The following is a 19,452-nucleotide window of genomic DNA, read 5'->3' as shown; positions in this document are numbered from 1 at the left end:
AACTCCTGATTCCCTCCAGTGGTCATCTAGCCATTTAGGGCACCTTTTTGTGCCTTATTCATTCTGAAAACAAGTCTAGACAAAAACATCTTAGTTTTAGTCCTGGATGTTTTGGTTTTGTTCCATTATGGCTGTAAAATGTCTAAGTGTTAGGCACATCCTAATCCCACCTTCAAAATGTCCCCAGCACACCCCATTGTAATTTGGATGCACTTCAGACAAACTTCATAGAAAAATGTCTGCAAAATACGTTTTGAAAATACTGATTTGGATATTTTGAGAAGAAAAACATCCAAATTGGGCTTTATGACACTTTTTGGACATTTTTCTCTTTTGAAAACAAGCTCTATAGTAACCTATGGAACCCTGTAAGTCTAAGTGCTTTGAAAATGAACCCCATAATGAAGTTACTAAGAAGTATATTTAGAACAAATTAGAGAAAATACCTCTTCACTCAACATGTAATTAAACTCTGGAATTTGTTGGCAAAGAATGTGGTAAAAGTGGTTAGCATAACAGAGTTTTAAAAAGGTTTTGAGACGTTCCTAAATAAATCTGTTGCTTATTCCTGGGATAAACAGCATGGAATCTGTTTTACTCTTTTGGAATTGCCAAGTATTTGTGACCTGGATTGGCCACTATTGGAAAGAGGATGCTGGGCTTCATGGACCTTTGGTTGTCTAAGTACAGCAATGCTTATGACTTATGTCTCAGTTTACTTGCATTGCTTTGGCATCTTTTAGAGAAAGAACATTATCAGAAACTCAGGGCTTGAACCTGCCAGTGCATGTGCATCATCAAGACAAACTTCAACAGGTAGTACATTCCGTAAATTAAGCACACAGATCATAAATGCACGTAACCAAGTACACTGCCATGAAACACTGCTAGTCTCCTGAAGTAGAAACTGCTCTGAAGACTTCATTGACCTCAGAGGCAGATATGTAACGCCACCTAGCCAGAACTTTGCTAGAAGTATTGTTTGATAACATTTGTTATTCCTTTTTCTATTCCCCCAGGAGTAAAAGCCTTCCTCAGAAGAGCAGTTTTAATGTGAAAGAGCGCTATCCTACTCAACTGGTTATCTCAAGATCCCCCAATATTGTCATGATGACTCTCAAAATGATACAGTTGCTAATGTTGAAATGTCTACAGGTTAGGGATTTGTCATTTTCTAAAGGGCTGACACTACAAAAAAATTGAGAACCCTTTGCGAATATGTGGACACCAGCAGCACGTAGTAGAATTTTAAATGTATAGCCACAACACTGATGATTATAGGGGCCCTGCAAGAGAGAGGGAAGAATGGAGAACATTTCTTGCTTGTTCTGAGAGTATTGGTATTTACGTATCTATATTTCTGGTATGATGGCTTAGGAATTATTTCTGTATTAGTTTGCATCAAAATTAGTGCTGTTCTGCACAGTTTGTTGTGAGTTAAAACTTACCCAGATGTTGCTTGTTACTTGTTCTTAATATAACAATAAATATGATTTGAACATAAGAGCTCCCTCAAATATGATAGCCCATCCAAATTAAATCCCTAAACACCTGTAGTGTCTCTTCAAAAACTGATACTTATGTATTCTAATTTACACATACTCACCTGTAGCTGAAGTATCTTTAAATTGCTGAAAATTGGTATTTTGATTTCAAATTCTGAATTAATTTTGCCATCCATCAAAGCTTCCTGATACACAATTTCATCCAATATGTTTGAGAGCTCCTCCACAATAATTTTTTGAAGTGATTTTTTACATCTTTTTATAGAGCTGAACTTTTCACTTAAGTGAATTACTGTGCAATTGTTTTTAAATGTTTTAAGGAGTCCTTTTACTAAGCTGTCAGGCTCTAACACGTCTAAGGCAGCTTAAAATAGCTTACTGTAGGACTTGCTCAGGCATCCCGTGGTAAGTTTGATATTTGCACAAGCAAACTGCGCACAAAAGAATTTCAAATTTTTTTCTGTGGCGAGGCGTGTCAGGGGCAGAAAGTGAGCATTTCTAAGGGGGGTCTTTTACTAAGGTGCGCTAATATTTTTAGTTTGCGCTAAAAATCACCTGGTGGTAAATGCTGTGACACCCATAGAAATATACCCCCAGATTCTATATAGCACGCCTAGAGATCTGCGCCGAAATCCAGGCATATGCTGTAACACTGAGCGTAACTTAATTGCCTTAACAAGCTAATTAGCATTGATAATACCACTTTACAAGCAATAATGAGCACTAATTGGTAATAATTAGAATTTACATGCTTAACTCGCTAAGGGGTCCTTTTACGAAGCTGTGGCAAAAGGGGGCCTGAGCTGGCATTGGCGCATGTTTTTGACATGCACTGAGGCCCCTTTTTACCACAGCGGGTAAAAGGCAGGTTTTTTGGTTTTTAAAGAAATGGCCATGCGGCAAGTGAAGCGATTGCTGTGCGGCCATTTTGGGGGGAGCACTTACCACCACCCATTGAGATGGTGGTAAGGGCTCCCACGCTAACCTGGAGGTAACCCAATTAACACCAGATACACACCAGTGCTAAAAAAATAAATACATTTTTGTACCGCTGGAAATGGTGTGTGCTAGGGGTGGGAACTACCGCTGGGCTGCTGCGGTAGCCCGGCAATACTTTTGTTTTAGCGAGCGGTAAGCCTGCGTTTGGCTTAACACCACTCTGTAAAAGGACCCCTAAGTGTATTCTATAACGCAGTCCCCCGAATTCTATATAGTACGCTTAGATTTAGGTGCTGAAATCAGCGTGGAATCTACAACACCGCTCATAACTTAATTGGCTTAACAAGCTAATGAGCGCCGATAACAGCACTTAACAAGCAATAATGAGTACTAATTGGCACTGATTAGAATTTAGGCACACAACTCGCTAAGCATATTCTGTAACGATATCCGCTGAACTTTTAACGCGTGGACGCAAAGAGAGATGTGGTTAGGTACGGGGAAATGGGCATTTCATGGGCATTCCAAAATTTAGGTACTTAGTTATAGAATATGGCCCAGTGCACCTAAATGTATGTGCTGAGATTCACACAAGGTTTTCATTGGCGTAAATGAATATGTCTAGATATCGGCGCTGAAATATCACCTAAGCATATTCTATAATCGGTGCCTAAATCTAGGGGCCAATTATAGAATATGCTTAGTTGGCACTGATTTCAGCGCTGATTTTTTAGGCGCCATATATAGAATCTCTTCCAGTGCGCCTAATTTCTTACATGCGCAAGCAAAAAGGGGTGTGGTTATGGGCTGAGAAATGGGCATTTCATGGACGTTCTGAAATGTATGCGTGTAGTTATAGAAAATTATTATTTGAATATTTTTACTGCTGTAACTGTCTATTGCTTATGTTTGACTTATTCTTGCTGTATGCTACCTTGAGTGAATTCCTTCAAAAAGGTGGTAAATAAATCCTACTAAATAAATAAAATGGCCCTCTGTGCCTAAATCTACACTCTGGGATTTATGCCACATTTTCATTCGTGTAAATGGAGGCGTGTAGTTTTAGGCGCTGAGATATCGACTAAGCGTATTCTATATACCGCTCCTAAATCTAGGTGTTGCTTTTAGAATGCATTTAGTCGGAAATATTTTCTGCGCTGATTTCTTAGGCACCATATATAGAACCTCCCCCATAACGGGCATCTCAGCATTTAGCACCAGCTGATTTTTAGCATAAGCTATAAATGCTAGCACATCTTAGTAGAAGACCCCCTAAGTGATCAGTATAGGATTAGCTGCGAGCCCTTGCCGCCTAAAAAATGGATGGCGGTAAGAGCTCACATATTAATTTTTCTAGAGACCACATGGTAATGACAACATTAGTGTGTGGCCATTAATTGAATAAATGGAAAATCAGCTATTTCACTGGTACAGTAAAAATGGCCTTAGCGTGCAAGAAAACCCATGTAAGACCAAGCTAAGGCTGCTTTTTCCCTCAGCTTAGTAAAAGGGCCCCTCTATGGTCAAGAATTTAAATAGACTGTATATATATATATATATATATATATATAGATGAAAATACATAAGTGGGGCCCATTTACTAAAGATTAGCATGTGCTAACTAACCCCTCTGTTTACAAAGCTGAGGGGTCAGCATCGCCATGCAACAACCACTAGCATGGCTTTGTAAATGGGGGGGAGGGGTTAAGTTAGAACACGCATATAAAATAGGCAGTAGTGCATGCTACGCTTTAGTAAAAGGGCCTCTCAGATAGGTAGAGATATGAGTAAAAGCCATAAAAAAAGGTAAGAGCACCTGGGCTTTGAACGGGGCAAGCCCTACCATACAGTATATATAAAGAGAGAAAATGAGACTCTTGCGGTACATGCTGGTGAGGCTAAATTATTAGAAGAATTTCCATTCCCTTGCCTCACCCCTTGCAAATGAATAAAACATCGAGGCAGACCTGAAAGAATGCAACCAGGACACCAAGTATAAATAGTTGGCGGTTTATCTCCTGCGGAAGCATGCTGTGAAACAGAGGCACTCTGTTGAGAAAACCGGAACGAATTACCTTAATATTCAGATAAGTGTCCTAAATATTTTTAAGGTTCCTAATATGGAAGAAACATTATGGCTTGAAGTAATAAAAGAAAGCAATTAATAAGAAAATTGAAAAAAAAAAGTAGACAAAAATAAAAATTAATTGAACGGAGGTTTTTCAGACTGATGAGGAACTTTGCATGGCAGTTTTGTTGAACAATCCACAATGACAAGCCCAGCATCTAAGATCTTTTCCTCCTTTCATAAAGGGAAGTAAAATAGAAAAGCTTGCTTTTTTATGTTGAAATGTTCATGATGCAGCACATCACAGGGATATGAATATTTGTGAATATTTGCAAAAACAATTTCTCACTAAAGCTTACAATAGAGCCTGTTTATTAAAGTGCATTAAGCGCTAACCATGCTTAACGCGGGGAAAAAAGGCCTACTGCATAATGCATTAAAGAATTTTCTGGTAGTTTGCCTCAGTATGTGAAGAAATGCAAAGTGATGCACTTAGGGAATAGAAATCCAAGGGAGACGTATGTGTTAGGCGGGGAGAGTCTGATAGGTACGGGCGGAGAGAGGGATCTTGGGGTGATAGTATCTGAGGATTTGAAGGCGACGAAACAGTGTGACAAGGCGGTGGCCGTAGCTAGAAGGTTGTTAGGCTGTATAGAGAGAGATGTGACCAGCAGAAGAAAGGGGGTGTTGATGCCCCTGTATAAGTCGTTGGTGAGGCCCCACCTGGAGTATTGTGTTCAGTTTTGGAGGCCGTATCTTGTTAAGGATGTAAAAAGAATTGAAGCGGTGCAAAGAAAAGCTACGAGAATGGTATGGGATTTGCGTTACAAGACGTATGAGGAGAGACTTGCTGAACTAAACATGTATACTCTGGAGGAAAGGAGAAACAGGGGTGATATGATACAGACGTTCAAATATTTGAAAGGTATTAATCCGCAAACGAACCTTTTCCGGAGATGGGAAGATGGTAGAACGAGAGGACATGAAATGAGATTGAAGGGGGGCAGACTCAAGAAAAATGTCAGGAAGTATTTTTTCACGGAGACAGTAGTGGATGCTTGGAATGCCCTCCCACGGGAGGTGGTGGAAATGAAAACGGTAACGGAATTCAAACATGCGTGGGATAAGCATAAAGGAATCCTGTGCCGAAGGAATGGATCCTCAGGAGCTTAGTCAAGATCGGGAGGCGGGGCTGGTGGTTGGGAGGCGGGGATAGTGCTGGGCAGACTTGTACGGTCTGTGCCAGAGCTGGTGGTTAGGAGGTGAGGATAGAGCTGGGCAGACTTATACGGTCTGTGCCAGAGCCGGTGGTTGGGAGGAGGGGCTGGTGGTTGGGAGGTGAGGATAGTGCTGGGCAGACTTATACGGTCTGTACCCTGAAGAGCACAGGTACAAATCAAAGTAGGGTATACACAAAAAGCAGCAAATATGAGTTATCTTGTTGGGCAGACTGGATGGACCGTGCAGGTCTTTTTCTGCCGTCATCTACTATGTTACTATGTATGTGATCATAGTATGCAATTTTTTAAATATATTTTTGGGAGAGGGTGTGGTGTGGGCAGGGAATTGTCATGGAAGCATTATCCAGCTTGCGCATTCGCATTAGCTGAGCATGTACTAACTGGATATCGTGGACTTAACGCAGGAGCACTTTGACCCTCCTAAATAGGAGGTGATGCATTACTCCTGCATTATTTCTTTTAGAAGTCCCACTAACTAATAGAAAAATAGCGTGGGATCTGTAAAAAATAAATAAATAAATAATCCTTAATATACTGCTGCATTAAATGTGGGTTTACTGTGCAGAAATCCCGTGTTAGCATGCAATAAGCCCTGCAGTTTAGAAAAAGGGCCCCTATATTAGTATAAAACCACAAGCAATACTTAAAAGGATATAATTGATTATTGTTTTTTCCCAGAGTTCCAGGTATGACTCCTAAAGTTTTCCTCAGAAATATTTCCTTAATTATTACTTCGAAAGGAGTGAAGTCTGTGAAAACTGGGAATGCTTTAATCAGTGGGATTTGAATTAGAGACTTGAGTATATGTATCGTTTAAATAATTTCTGTTTTTTAAAAGAGAGAGAAGGTAATCAGATGTATTATTTCTAATTAAAACCTGGACAATAAGTATGTTCTCAATTAAATGAATTGACTATACGCCGTATTTGGTCTTGAGGAAGCCAACCAGATGATCAATGTGGAATAATGTATTAGATGAGTAACATCTGGGGATAATCAGGTTAATACCATGTTTTCTTTTTTTTCTGTTTACTGTTTAATTGATCTCCTTGTCTTATTTCACTCTCCCTACTTTTTTCACTTTGTGGTCTAAGAAAGAGAAAGATTGTATATAATCCATATATCTAGTTGGGATTGTTTTATTCTTATATTGTATTAATGTGCAATCGCCTCTGTATTACTGTTTGCAAGTGACCCTTGTAAAATAAAAAATTATAAATAAATGATTTAAATTTTAAAAAAAAGGATATAATTGGTTGGAAAACAACAGCCAAAAATGACAACAACAGCAGAAGGGACATCTGAGTTTTGGAAATGTACTTTGCAGGCTTACGGTAGAACCAAGTGATGCATGGTAGCTTTTCAGCCGCAGCAGCAGTTTTTTAGATTAAATTCTGAGCACTGCATAGGATATTAAATTCACTGCCTCCGCACATTTATCTGAATCTCTTTGATATAATTCCATAAACTAACCCAGTGTTGCTGAGACCTATTAATCTTTCAAATAATGAAAGCATTACCTCTTGCAGAATCCTCTTCATTTTGAACAGTAATGACTTCACAGAGGTACAGTCCTGCAGCATCAGTCTGAAGGGCAGCGACTCCATGCCTGTGCTCTCCTCCAGGCCTGCACCAGGCCAGTCCACTGAGGGGCTGCTGGGCATTTGGCTGACACGATGCCACCTGGGCTCTCCTTGATCAGCCTCTTTTGACAAATGCAGAGAGAGATTCCTAAGAAAACAAAAAAATTGAAACAAATTCTAAGTTACTTCTTGCATTGTGTCTGAAACGGGACACTGATGGTTTCAAGAAGGGTCTGAAGACCTGTTTGGGCAAGCATTTGCGATTGTCGCCTATGTTTACTGAGGTGTGCTATGGGCGCGTTAGCGTTTTTAACGCACATAAATGGTTTACGCACGTTAAACGCTAACGCGCCCATAGAAATGTATAGGCGCGTTAGCATTTAACGCACCTTAAATTTAAGGGGGCATTCAAAACGCTAACACACCTCAGTAAACATACCCCTAAATCTTCATGCAGAATATGATCTTTTTTATATTTTAGGTTTAAGAAATGTGGGTGATTTTGTTTGTTTATTAGTCATGTTTGTGATTTATTAGATTAAGATATTTTTGTGCTGTTTCTATTTAGTTTTTCATTTATGATGGAATTTAAACAAGAAAACATACAACAATAACAAGTCCAATAATTCTAAACAACAATTTCTTCTATAATAAGCTTCCCCTCCTCCTCCTCCTCCCATCACTGCATACACAAGGGTCCTTTACCCCGGATTCTTTATAGCGCGCCTAGAGTTCCACGCGGTTCTGCGTGTGAATCTAGGTATAACTACGCCGGTTGATTAATTGTTTTAACAAGCTGTTAAGCACTGTTAGGAACTCTTAGCAAGCAATAACGAACACTAATTGGCAAAAATTAGAATTTACGCACATACATTGCTATGCGTATTCTGTAATGTACTGTGCCTAAATTCTAATGCGCGCAGGCAAAAAGGGGCGTACTTAAAAGGAATGGAAATGGGTGTTTCGTGGACATTCCAAAATCTAGGTGCGTTGTTATAAAATATGGGCCAGTGCACGTAAATCTACGTGCAGGTATTTAGATTTAGTTGCATGAACTACGCCTAAGCGTACTCTAAATACCGTGTATAGATTTACAAGTGGTATCTATAATACACTTAGGCATAATTACCTAACACGCATCAATTTTAGACACCATAAATAGAATTGGCCCCTTATTGCTTACTTTTAAACACATTTTTAATGATGGATGTTAATCTGTAATTGTACTGTATTCCAGTTCTACTAATACTGTAAAGATTTATTTGGATAATAATGTCTATCTATCTATCTATCTATCTATCTATCTATCTATCTATCTTTAATGGAAGAAGTAACTAACTTTTTAGTCTCACTTACACACACATACTGCAGCAAAACACCCTACCCTAGCTGAGATAATATTTAACCATCTCTCTGACCTCATGTGCACCTCTCTTTAAATTAGTCATCTTACTTTCTAACTCTTACTCTCCTACCTACCTATATGTTCCAACTTTGCCTGACCCTTCACTATCAATTATAATGTTCTATTACGTATTGTGTTGACATTGTAAGTACTATGCCATGCCATACTTTGTATTGTTAGATGAATATTTTTACTGCTGTAACTGCCTATTGCTTATGTTTGATCTATTCTTACTGTGCACCGCCTTGAGTGAATTCCTTCAAAAAGGCGGTAAATAAGTCCTAATAAATAAATAAATAAATAAAGTATCTACCTATCTAAGGGGCCCTTTTACGAAGACATGGTAGGGCTACTACACAGGTAGCGTGCACCAAAACAGCCTGGCAGTAGTTCTGATTTTGGAGAGCGTCGTTTCCCGAGGTAGAAAATAATTTTCTACTGTGGGAGGCATTCCCAGTGGCAATCAGTAGCATGGCTACATTGCCACACACTGCCTGATTATCACCAGGTTAGTGCCTGAGCCCTTACCACCTTCTAAATAGGAGGTGGTAAGGGTTCACGCAGTAAAAGGCCAGGGACTAATTTTGAACTTAGCACCTGGCCATTATTGGTGTAAAAGTAAAAGCGGCTTGTTTGCAGTCATGCTAAGAGGTGGCCAGAGTGCACGGGAAAACCGCGTGCGACAGCTACCGCTGGCTACCATTTAGCGCGTATTTGTAAACTGGCCCCTATATGTATCTACCTCTAACTGTATCTACATCTATATCTATTTATCCATAGATAGATAGATAGATATTTTACCAAAAGCCTTGAAAACGACGTACGGCCACCTAAACTTCCGGAAATCACTAAAAACCAACCTGTTTAAAAAGGCATACCCTACCAATCCAACTTAAATGCCTAATCTCTGCAACACAACCAAACTAAAGCACGTAATGGACACAACACAACTCTTCCGTTTTCCAATTCCCTAATTTGGCTGTGCCACATGAACTTGATCTTACCAGAACATCACCCTGTATTTGTTCACACCAGAGCCTGCAAGGCCTCTCCGGTACTATGTAAGCCACATTGAGCCTACAAATAGGTGGGAAAATGTGGGATACAAATGTAACAGATAAATAAATAAAATATTTTCGATTTTTTTGTTATTTTGCTATTTCAAGTGATTTTCAAGTTTATGTTATAAATAGCACAATATAAGGCCATTGCAGCATAACTCTCAGTGCCACTGAATTCTATTACAATTACCCTAATTATACTAAAGCACCAGGGGGTGCTTTGACAATCAGATCTTTTCTATAGGCAAATGCTTGATACAGTTCCTCAGACCTGATTAGTTGCTGGGTCACACAATGAAAGGAAAATTCTAAAGAGGATGCTTTTTTTCCGAGTTTGTTTTTTTTAAGACACTGCTAATAATTTTGAAAAAGCCTTAACTATAACTTTAATAGGTGTTTTTCAAAGAATAATTACATATCCGCAGGGTATCTTTATACATTAGGATGAGTTCTATCAAATTTGGGGTCTGCAGAAATTTAGAGTAGAAAGATATTTGCAGTGTTTGGCAAATAAAAATAATTGGATTAAATGAAAAACTGTGGCTCAGAGGCACAGAGAAGAATCAGGTAAGCTGACTAATTCACCTTTATTTGGGCATTTAGATGGATCTCGATTACCAAGTATGAATACATTATTACCTTCATTTCTGTAGCCATGACCCTCATTACTCCTTTCCTACTAAGCAGAACCATTTTCCTCATATAAACCACATAGCATTAGGCAAATGATGAGATGTGATCTTACTTCCACATAATGTCAGCTTGATCTGATGGCAATGAGCTAGTATTGCTTGTCCACATATCAGTCACTGCTCTGTCTCATTTAAGTGAATTCACAAATGCCTACATAAACAAACTCTTCATGAATCAGATGTGAAACTAGGATAATAAAAAATAATAATAATAATATTTTAAAAAATCATTTTGCAATTTCCTTCCCTCTGCACTTTAATGTTTATAAGGACTTGGCAGCAGAGAACTTACAGTGTAGTTCACGAATGAAAAGTAGATTTCCAAAAGGCTGAAAAAAACAGGCTCCATATTTTTTTCAGGGCTGGCTGGTATAGTTTGACTGTTATATCACTTTGGACTATATTTACTAAAGAGTGCTAATTCCATTAATGCAGGTTGGGGTAGATATTCAAAAGGTTTTAACAGAGGCGGCCCAAGACAATCTGCCACCTGAAAGCAAAAGGGCAGACGGTCTGCAGACTCCAAGATGGAAAATCAACAAAGCAGATCGTTATGAAAAAATGTAATTTATTAATAGATATTAAAAATTATATACAGTACAGCCCGACACAGGCTGTGTTTCGCCCAGCAGGGCTGCTTCAGAGGCTACACAATGATCTTCTACTGTCAAAATATGGTAGATATGATGAAACCAAATGTACTGAAGACCGCAGTCGTGAATCTTCTAGTATATATATTGAAAAAAACAGCTCAACCGAATAAACCAGAAAAATGTGCTGACATAAGATATGTCGGACACTCTCTTGATTCTGGTAATTTTTTTCAGCATTACCAGAATCAAAAGAGTGTCCAACATATCTGGTAGTTTGCCTCACCATGTGATCATAGTAATAAATCTTGCAATCCCGTGAATGGAGTAAAATTGTTCAAATAGAGAGTTTTAAAAGTTCCATGTTTCAATTAAGAAAGTAAATGCATGTTTCGATTTGTACTGAATATTAAAATTCAATTTTCATCAGCACCACTGTCATATTTTAAAAACTCTTCTCCACTGTCTAGCATAATTACCTCTCTTGGAATATGCAATATGCAAATTCTTGCTGAGATTAAGGATTCAGAAGCGGCATTGTAGTGCTCTGTTGCACATGACACAAAGTACGCTTTATTACGTTTTGTGTCGGTGGCTTAGCAGCAACAGCCGAAGAAACTCCCACTGATACTTGTGCGACAATCTGGTGACCTAAATCCTGAGTGGTCAAAGCTTTTCCTTTAGCTCCTTGTATGACCTTGCCTGCTTCAACGTGGACCACATCAGCCGTGTGATTATGTTCATGTATTCTTGCAATGATGCTATGTCCATCTGTATGTAAGCGCGCCTTACAACTTAATGTTCTTGATTTGTCACACTTCCAATAGCTCTTATTATTGCTGCATTTTCATTTTAAAAAATGTAGAACCATTGTCTATAAGCTTAGGTTTTCCTTTCTCACTATTTACATATTCCACTGCCATTCAAATGCCTTTTCTGACTTACAACTTATAAATATGCTAGTAACAGAACTAACATGAAAATTTTATAGTAACGCTTGCTAAAGCGTTTCACTTTAATCTTTGTATGCTAATTAATGCCCTGTTTTTGCAACCAGAAGATCAGATCAAAAGTTTTGTGGATCAAGTGGTTGTTGCTTATGTGTAGCCTATCTACACTTTTTCTGCTACTTAATGCTCTGTTTTCACCTACTTTGTTTTTTCTGCTACTTAATGCCCTGTTTTCGCCTTTCTTGTTGTATGCATATGTGTTATCTTGATGCCCTGTTTTCACAAAATTTTTGCTAGTTAACGCTTTCAAGTGACTTTGAAGTCTGCGGTCATTACCAGTGTCTTGTGCTCACGATCAATTTTACGTGTGATCAATTGTAATGCGATTAATTGGCCACATGATCAAAAGTCCAGGCAATCAATTGTACCGCAAACAACTGACCGGCGATTCATAGACCGGCGATCAATTTTTCTTGATCAATTGACCTTAAACTAGTAGTATGTATTAAAGAGGGCCATAAATCAAATAGACCAAAAATTCTGCAGGACACACTATACATCTTAGAATCCCTATGGATAGAAATTCCATGTGTAAAGGGGAAAAGGATAGTGATAAAAAGTGTACTACCATCCACCTGGCCAGGTTGAACAGAAATTAGGGAGGCTAATAAACTAGGCAACACAAAACTAATGAGTGATTTCAATTACTCTAATACTAACTGGGCAAATGTAACATCAGTGCATGCTAGGGAGGTAAAATTCCTTTATGAAATCAACCACTGCTTTATGGAGGAGCTGGTTCAGGAACCAACAACAGAGGGGGGACAAATTCTAGACCTAGTCCTTAGTGGAGTTCATGATCTGATGTGGGAGGTAATGGTGCTGGGCCCATTTGATAACAGAGATCATAATATGATCAGATTTGATACCAGCTCTGGAGTGAGTACACACAGGAAATTAGGACAAGAAGAAAATATAAGAAGAAAAAAAGTCACAAAATAGAAAATTTATAGAAAAAAGAGGGCGGAGGAAGGGATTGTCTGTGAATATATTTGTCATAAAATTGGGGTACACCATTATTGGCAGAGTGCAGAAAAGACCCCTAAGACTGTATGAGACTTTCCCTAAGAAAGAGATAAAGAAGTGAATACAGCAATAAGTTGCACTGTACACATACACATGATAATTTCTACTAATTGAGGTATTATATATTTCTAGGCTAAGCAGCATAAAATGTACTGTGCTGTTTTGGGATCTTGCCAGGTACTTGTAACCTGGATTGGCCACTCTTGGAAACAGGACACTGGACTTGATGGACCTTCAGTCTGTCCCTGTATGGCAATACTTATGTTCTTATGTTTCTATGTTAAAAATTTAGATCACCTGTACATACAAGTAGCTTTTCTAGAAAGCCACTATTTATGAATGGTGATTCATACCACATTTACATTGCAAGGATCTTTGGTTAATGTGTGTAGAAGGAGTGATATGGGCAGTCAAAAATATCAATCGGGAGTGGGGGGGACTACTGATTTTTCTTCAGGTGATTTGTATCTGGGTGATTCATTCGGGTGGTATGTATCTGTAATGGGGGGGGATTGCTCTTGCAGAAGTCTATAATTTGGAGAAATCTTTTGGAGGGCTGTCTTGGGGGATTCTTTCAGGGGTGTTTGAAATAGGAGAATCCTTTCATGGGATTATCATGGGGGGGATGGATGCTAGGGAGATATCAGAAAGAGGATCAAATTCTAGAAGGGATGTTTGGGGGGGGGGGGTGGATGTGATACTAGGAGACATATTTTCAAAGCACTTAGCCTCCCAAAGTTCCATAGAAACCTATGGAACTTAGCCTCCCAAAGTGCTTTGAAAATATGCCTCTAAGTGGGCCGGAGGGGATTTGTGTTGCTGGCATGGGGATGTTCGAGGAACTGTGCATATTGATAGCAGTAATTTTGAAAAGCTGCTCCTATGCACATCTGGAATGAAGCTACATGTTTTCCCCCACATGCAGCTTTTAAAATATATGTGCCTACTGGACATAAAGAAACAACAAAGAGCAGTCCGGCTCATCCTTGCACATATTTTAAAAGAGGATCTATATTAAGCACAGCCATTAATTATAGTGGGAATCTAAATTCCCTTCTACATGTCTTATCTAAAATTAGCCTTCACAGGTCTTTATAAAATAGGCTTCACTAATGCCTACATGACCTCCCTTCCTAGGTGACCTGTTATATAATTACCTTCATCCATGCACACATTTATGCATTTTTTGGGTCCTATAGGGACTAAATTTGGGATCATATTTTGTAAAAGCATACAGGTTCCTTTTTTGCCTTAAAAAATAGACTTATAATACACACCGTTTTGGGATTTCACTTAGGTGTCCTGTTAAAAAATGATGCCTATACTGTACATAAGTATGTTAAGCATTTAGGGGCCCTTTTACTAAGCTGAGTAGTCGCCTACGTGCGCCCAACTCATGCCAATTCGGAACTACCGCCCGGCTACCATGTGGCCCAGGTGGTAGTTTCATTTATAATGCGTGGTAATCAGCATTGTACACGCGTAGACGATTACCACTCGGTTAATATGTGAGACCTTACCGCTAAGTCAATGGGTGGCGGTAAGGTCTCAGGTCCAAAATGGACGCGAGTCAATTTTTATTTTGCTGCACGCTGAAAAATGGACCTGTGTGCGTCCAATACACGCGTCTACAACAGCGCAGACCATTTTTCGGCACACCTAAGTAAAAGGACCCCTTAAGGCCCTGTTTACAAAGGCATGCTAGTGTTTTTATCGCATTCTAAAAGCGTGCACTAACCATGTACATAAGTAATGCCACACTGGGAAAAGACCAAGGGTCCATCGAGCCCAGCATGCTGTCCACGACAGCGGCCAATCCAGGCCAAGGGCACCTGGCAAGCTTCCCAAATGTACAAACATTCTATACATGTTATTCCTGGAATTGTGGATTTTTCCCAAGTCCATTTAGTAGTAGTTTATGAACTTGTCCTTTAGGAAACCGTCTAACCCCCTTTTAAACTCTGCTAAGCTAACCGCCTTCACCATGTTCTCCGGCAATGAATTCCAGAGTTTAATTATGCGTTGGTAAAGAAATTTTTCTCCGATTTGTTTTAAATTTACTACACTGTAGTTTCATCGCATGCTCCCTAGTCCTAGTATTTTTGGAAAGCGTAAACAGACGCTTCACATCCACCTGTTCCACTCCATTCATTATTTTATATACCTCTATCATGTCTCCCCTCAGCCATCTCTTCTCCAAGCTGAAAAGCCCTAGCCTCCTTAGTCTTTCTTCATAGGGAAGTCGTCCCATCCCCGCTATCATTTTAGTCGCCCTTCGCTGCACCTTTTCCAATTCTACTATATCTTTCTTGAGATGTGGCGACCAGAATTGAACACAATACTCAAGGTGCGGTCGCACCATGGAGCGATACAACGGCATTATAACATCCTCACACCTGTTTTCCATACCTTTCCTAATAATACCCAACATTCTATTTGCTTTCCTAGTCGCAGCAGCACACTGAGCAGAAGGTTTCAGTGTATTATCGACGACAACACCCAGTGTACATGCCCATTACATTCCTATGGGCATGTACACGGTTAGCGCATGCTAATTTTTAAACAGGCCCTTAGATAATAGTAAAATGTCACCCTTGATTTAAAATAAAGTATAAGTTTCCCAGTTCAAATGAAGCCACATTTCTCTTTCTTTCTTAAAGACTTTCACATATATGTTTGGCCACAAGTTTCAAGAGTGACCTATTGAAACATAACACCACCTCTTTTAGCAAATTCTTACTCAGATTATAGTCAGAAAACAGAGGGACAGTTCCTGACAGCATGATTATGGATTATAGTGATTGTATTACAGCACTTTCAGCCAAGTACACTGTGGAGCTCATTTTCAAAAGAGAAAAATGTCTAAAAAGGGGCATAAATCTGCATTTGGACATTTTTTTCTCACAAAAATGTCCAAGTTGGTATTTTCAAAACCAATTTTAGATATTTGTCTATGAAGTCTGTCAGAAGTGCATTCAAATCACAAGCTGGCATGTCAGGGGCGTGTTAAGGGCAGGATCTGGGTGTTCCTAACACTTGGATGTTTTTCAGCCATAATGGAACAAAACAAAAATGTCTACGACTAAAACCAGGGCTTTTTTGAGGGGGTACTTGGAGGTACTGAGTATCGGCACCTTTTCCATTGTCTGCTAAAATAGACCCATGGTCCTCCATGTTTTAATGAAAGAGCTCAGACTCTACACACCGATTCTGCCTTGTCATAGATTCTGTGACTGGCTACAGGGGGCATGGCTATTGTGGTGTGGGTTCCTCAGTGATCACCCCACCCCTGGAGGGTGGTCTGGCATTTGAGTAACGGCACCTTTTTCGCTGGAAAAAACACAGTGACTAAAACTAAGACGTTTTGAGCTAGACCTGTTTTTATAATGAATAAGGCACAGAAGGGTGCACTAGATGATCAGATGACCACTGGAGTGTATCAGGGGTGACTCCCCCAATATCCTCCAGTGGTCACTGACCCCCCTCCCACCCCCAAGAAATGTGAATACAAATATGATTTATCAGCCTCTTTGACAGCCTCAGATGTTAGAGTCAGGTCTATTAGAGCAGCATACTGGTCCCTGGAGTAGTGTAGTGATCAGTGCAGTGCACCATGGAGTGGGGGATTCTGGTCCCTATCTCCCTCTTCCTGTCACATTTGTGGGGGAAAACTGTGAGTCCTCCAAAGCTGCCCTCTTCATCCACAAGGGCTATTGTAATGGTGTACAGTTGTGGGCAGTGAGTTTTAGGTGGATTTTGGGGGCTCAGCAGAAGGAAACACCAGTGAGATGTGTACCTGGGAGCATGTTTTTGAAGTCCACTGCAATGTCCCCTAGGGTGCCCTATTTATCTCCTGGGATGTCTGGTAGACCAGTCTACTAAAAATGCTAGCCCCTCCTACATCCCATTGGCTTGAGTTTCTACATTTTTCACTTTGGATGTTTTGAGGGTTTTTTTTTTTTTTTTAATGGACCAAAAAACAAAACGTCCAAAGCACAAATCCTTGCTAGAAACAGTGTTTTTGAAAACAAAAAGACATTTTTTTTAATGAACTTCTTTCCTATTCAGATATGCAAAACGTCTAAAGTCGGACTTAGATGTCATATCAAAAATGCCCCTCTGTATGTTCTTGGGAATGGCTTTATCTCCGTTCTCTCCTGCTGCCCCTTTCTGCTGAGTGAATATTAGAATACTGAGTTAGAGATGCTGGCATCTAATCTCTGATAGTACACTAGATATAAATTGTGTTGATCTGTCAGGAAGGAACAGTGACTATAATAGTCATCCTATTTCATTAGCACATAAAAGAGTTAGAACTTAATGTTATTGTTACAGGAACTTTTATATTAAATTCCATTTTATATCCAGTTATGAAGCAAATAGAATGCATTCTAGGGCATAATTTATAAGGGATTCCAGAAATTGTATGCTCATTTCTAAAAGCTGGTACTTTATCAGAACATTCAGCAAAGAGATTGTGCTAATGTAAACCTGAAGGTTTCAGATGAACTATCAAGAAATACTATACAATGAATTCCTAACCCAGGGGCAGTTTTACTAAGTTGCAGTAAAAAAAAAAGTGGCCTTGAAGCCCCCTTACATGTTTTTTTTTTTTCCATGCACCATGGCCATTTTTACTGAAGCCATAAAAAATGGTCTTTTTGTATTTTATTAATGGCCATGTGCCAATGTTGTCAATAAACAAATTTCCCATGTGAGCATTTATTGCCGCACATTTTGCAGGCAGTAAGGGCTCACGCACTAACCAGTCAGTGCATGCTAACCTAGCTGCACTAAGTAATTAGTGGAGGAACATCCACTCTCTTTCATGCCACCTCAAAAAAAAAACAGCATTTAGGAATTTTTTCAAAGTTGGGATATACATGTATAATACTGAAAACAAAATGCATCTGGAAAACAGAAGTGGTCTGGGCTCATTTTGGGTGGGACTAAGGCAGTCCCAAAAATAAGTGTGCACTCCTTGTCAGCATTATATTGTGATGTTCAGAGCCTAACCTGAATGTTAGCCTAACTGAAGATTCAGGGCCTATTCAGAGAGTTCACTAAAGGCCTCTGGGAGATATTGCAAGCAGCCCTGATCTCCCCCCTGGTCTGAGTGTATGTGTATGTCCTACAAAGGAATGTCTCTCAGTCTGTGTCTCTGTCATAAGTACATAAGTATTGCCATACTGGGACAGACTAAAGGTCCATCAAGCCCAGCATCCTGTTTCCAACAGTGGCCAATCCAGGTCACAAATACCTGGCAAGATGCCCCAAAAGTACAAAACACTTTATGCTGCTTATCCCAGAAATAAGCAGTGGATTTTCCCCAAGTCCATTTTAATAATGGTCTATGGACTTTTCCTTTAGGAAGCTGCCCAAACCTTTTTAAAACCCTGCTAAGCTAACCACCTTTACCACATTATCTGGCAATGAATTCCAGAGTTTAATTACACGTGTCCCTCTCTGGGTTTAAATATCTGTATTCTTTTTCCCAGCACCAGCCTATGTACAATTTGTAGGTGTGAATTCCTTTGGAGGTCCAGTATTTGGAGTTGGGTACCCATAACTAACGCTCCCAATTTCAGAAAGAGATTGCATGTCTTTGTTCAAAAAGACTGATGCTGAGATTTACACCTGTTACCCGGGATGTCAAGATTTCAGAATAGTGTTCCTATTGAGTAGGGCTCCATGGCAGGCAAAATAAATGTTTATGTTTCTAAAATGGCTCATATATATGCTTATGTTGCAATCGTATGGCATAAACATTTATGTGCTGGTACATAAACATATATATGCCCATTTTGACCTACTGATATTTTAGACTTTTATGAGTCTAAAATGGATGCTCCTATCAGATGTAACCGGTGCATAAACGTCCATTTCTCCAGGCTCTACATGGGAATATCCTGTTCTGAAATACTAGCAGAACCTGAGACATCGCTACCTGGATGAATCACTTCTGATTTGTATGTTCTTTCTAAAATCTGCCTCTATATCTACTTCATTATCTCTTCTTAGTCATAGGGTCTCTTCTGGGATCAGTGACTGCATCTCCGATAGGTATAAGAAAAGTTGCAAGACAGATCAACCTGATATGACAGCTAGGTTGGCTAGATACCCAAAATGAAGATAATGTATAGAGAATATGCATTGTAAATTAGTTTCAGTTGTACATTTGTTAAGAGTACTATGCTGCAGCAACATACAAATCCTGTCTTTCAATCGATTTCATATCATATATTGTTATTTGGCTCTGATGTGTTGGAAGGGTGATGGGGGAGAGGGGAAGGTCAGAGAAGGTACCAAGTGCCGCTTGTCATGTTTGTGCG

General features: G+C 39.4%; 1 protein-coding gene across 2 annotated transcripts in view; it reads right to left on the bottom strand.

The window, feature by feature from the left end:
- Nucleotides 1-19,452, bottom strand: part of CCSER1 (coiled-coil serine rich protein 1) — a 918,294-nt gene that overhangs the window by 306,231 nt on the left and 592,611 nt on the right. For both annotated transcript variants that reach the window (XM_030190693.1, XM_030190692.1), the window contains one exon: nt 7,274-7,484. In XM_030190693.1, coding sequence (XP_030046553.1) covers nt 7,274-7,484 — 211 coding nt within the window. The remainder of the gene's footprint in view (nt 1-7,273; nt 7,485-19,452) is intronic.

Source organism: Microcaecilia unicolor, chromosome 2 (genome assembly GCF_901765095.1).
Source record: "Microcaecilia unicolor chromosome 2, aMicUni1.1, whole genome shotgun sequence".
Classification (NCBI taxonomy): Eukaryota; Metazoa; Chordata; class Amphibia; order Gymnophiona; family Siphonopidae; genus Microcaecilia; species Microcaecilia unicolor.
This window is presented reverse-complemented; position numbering and strand designations above follow the sequence as displayed.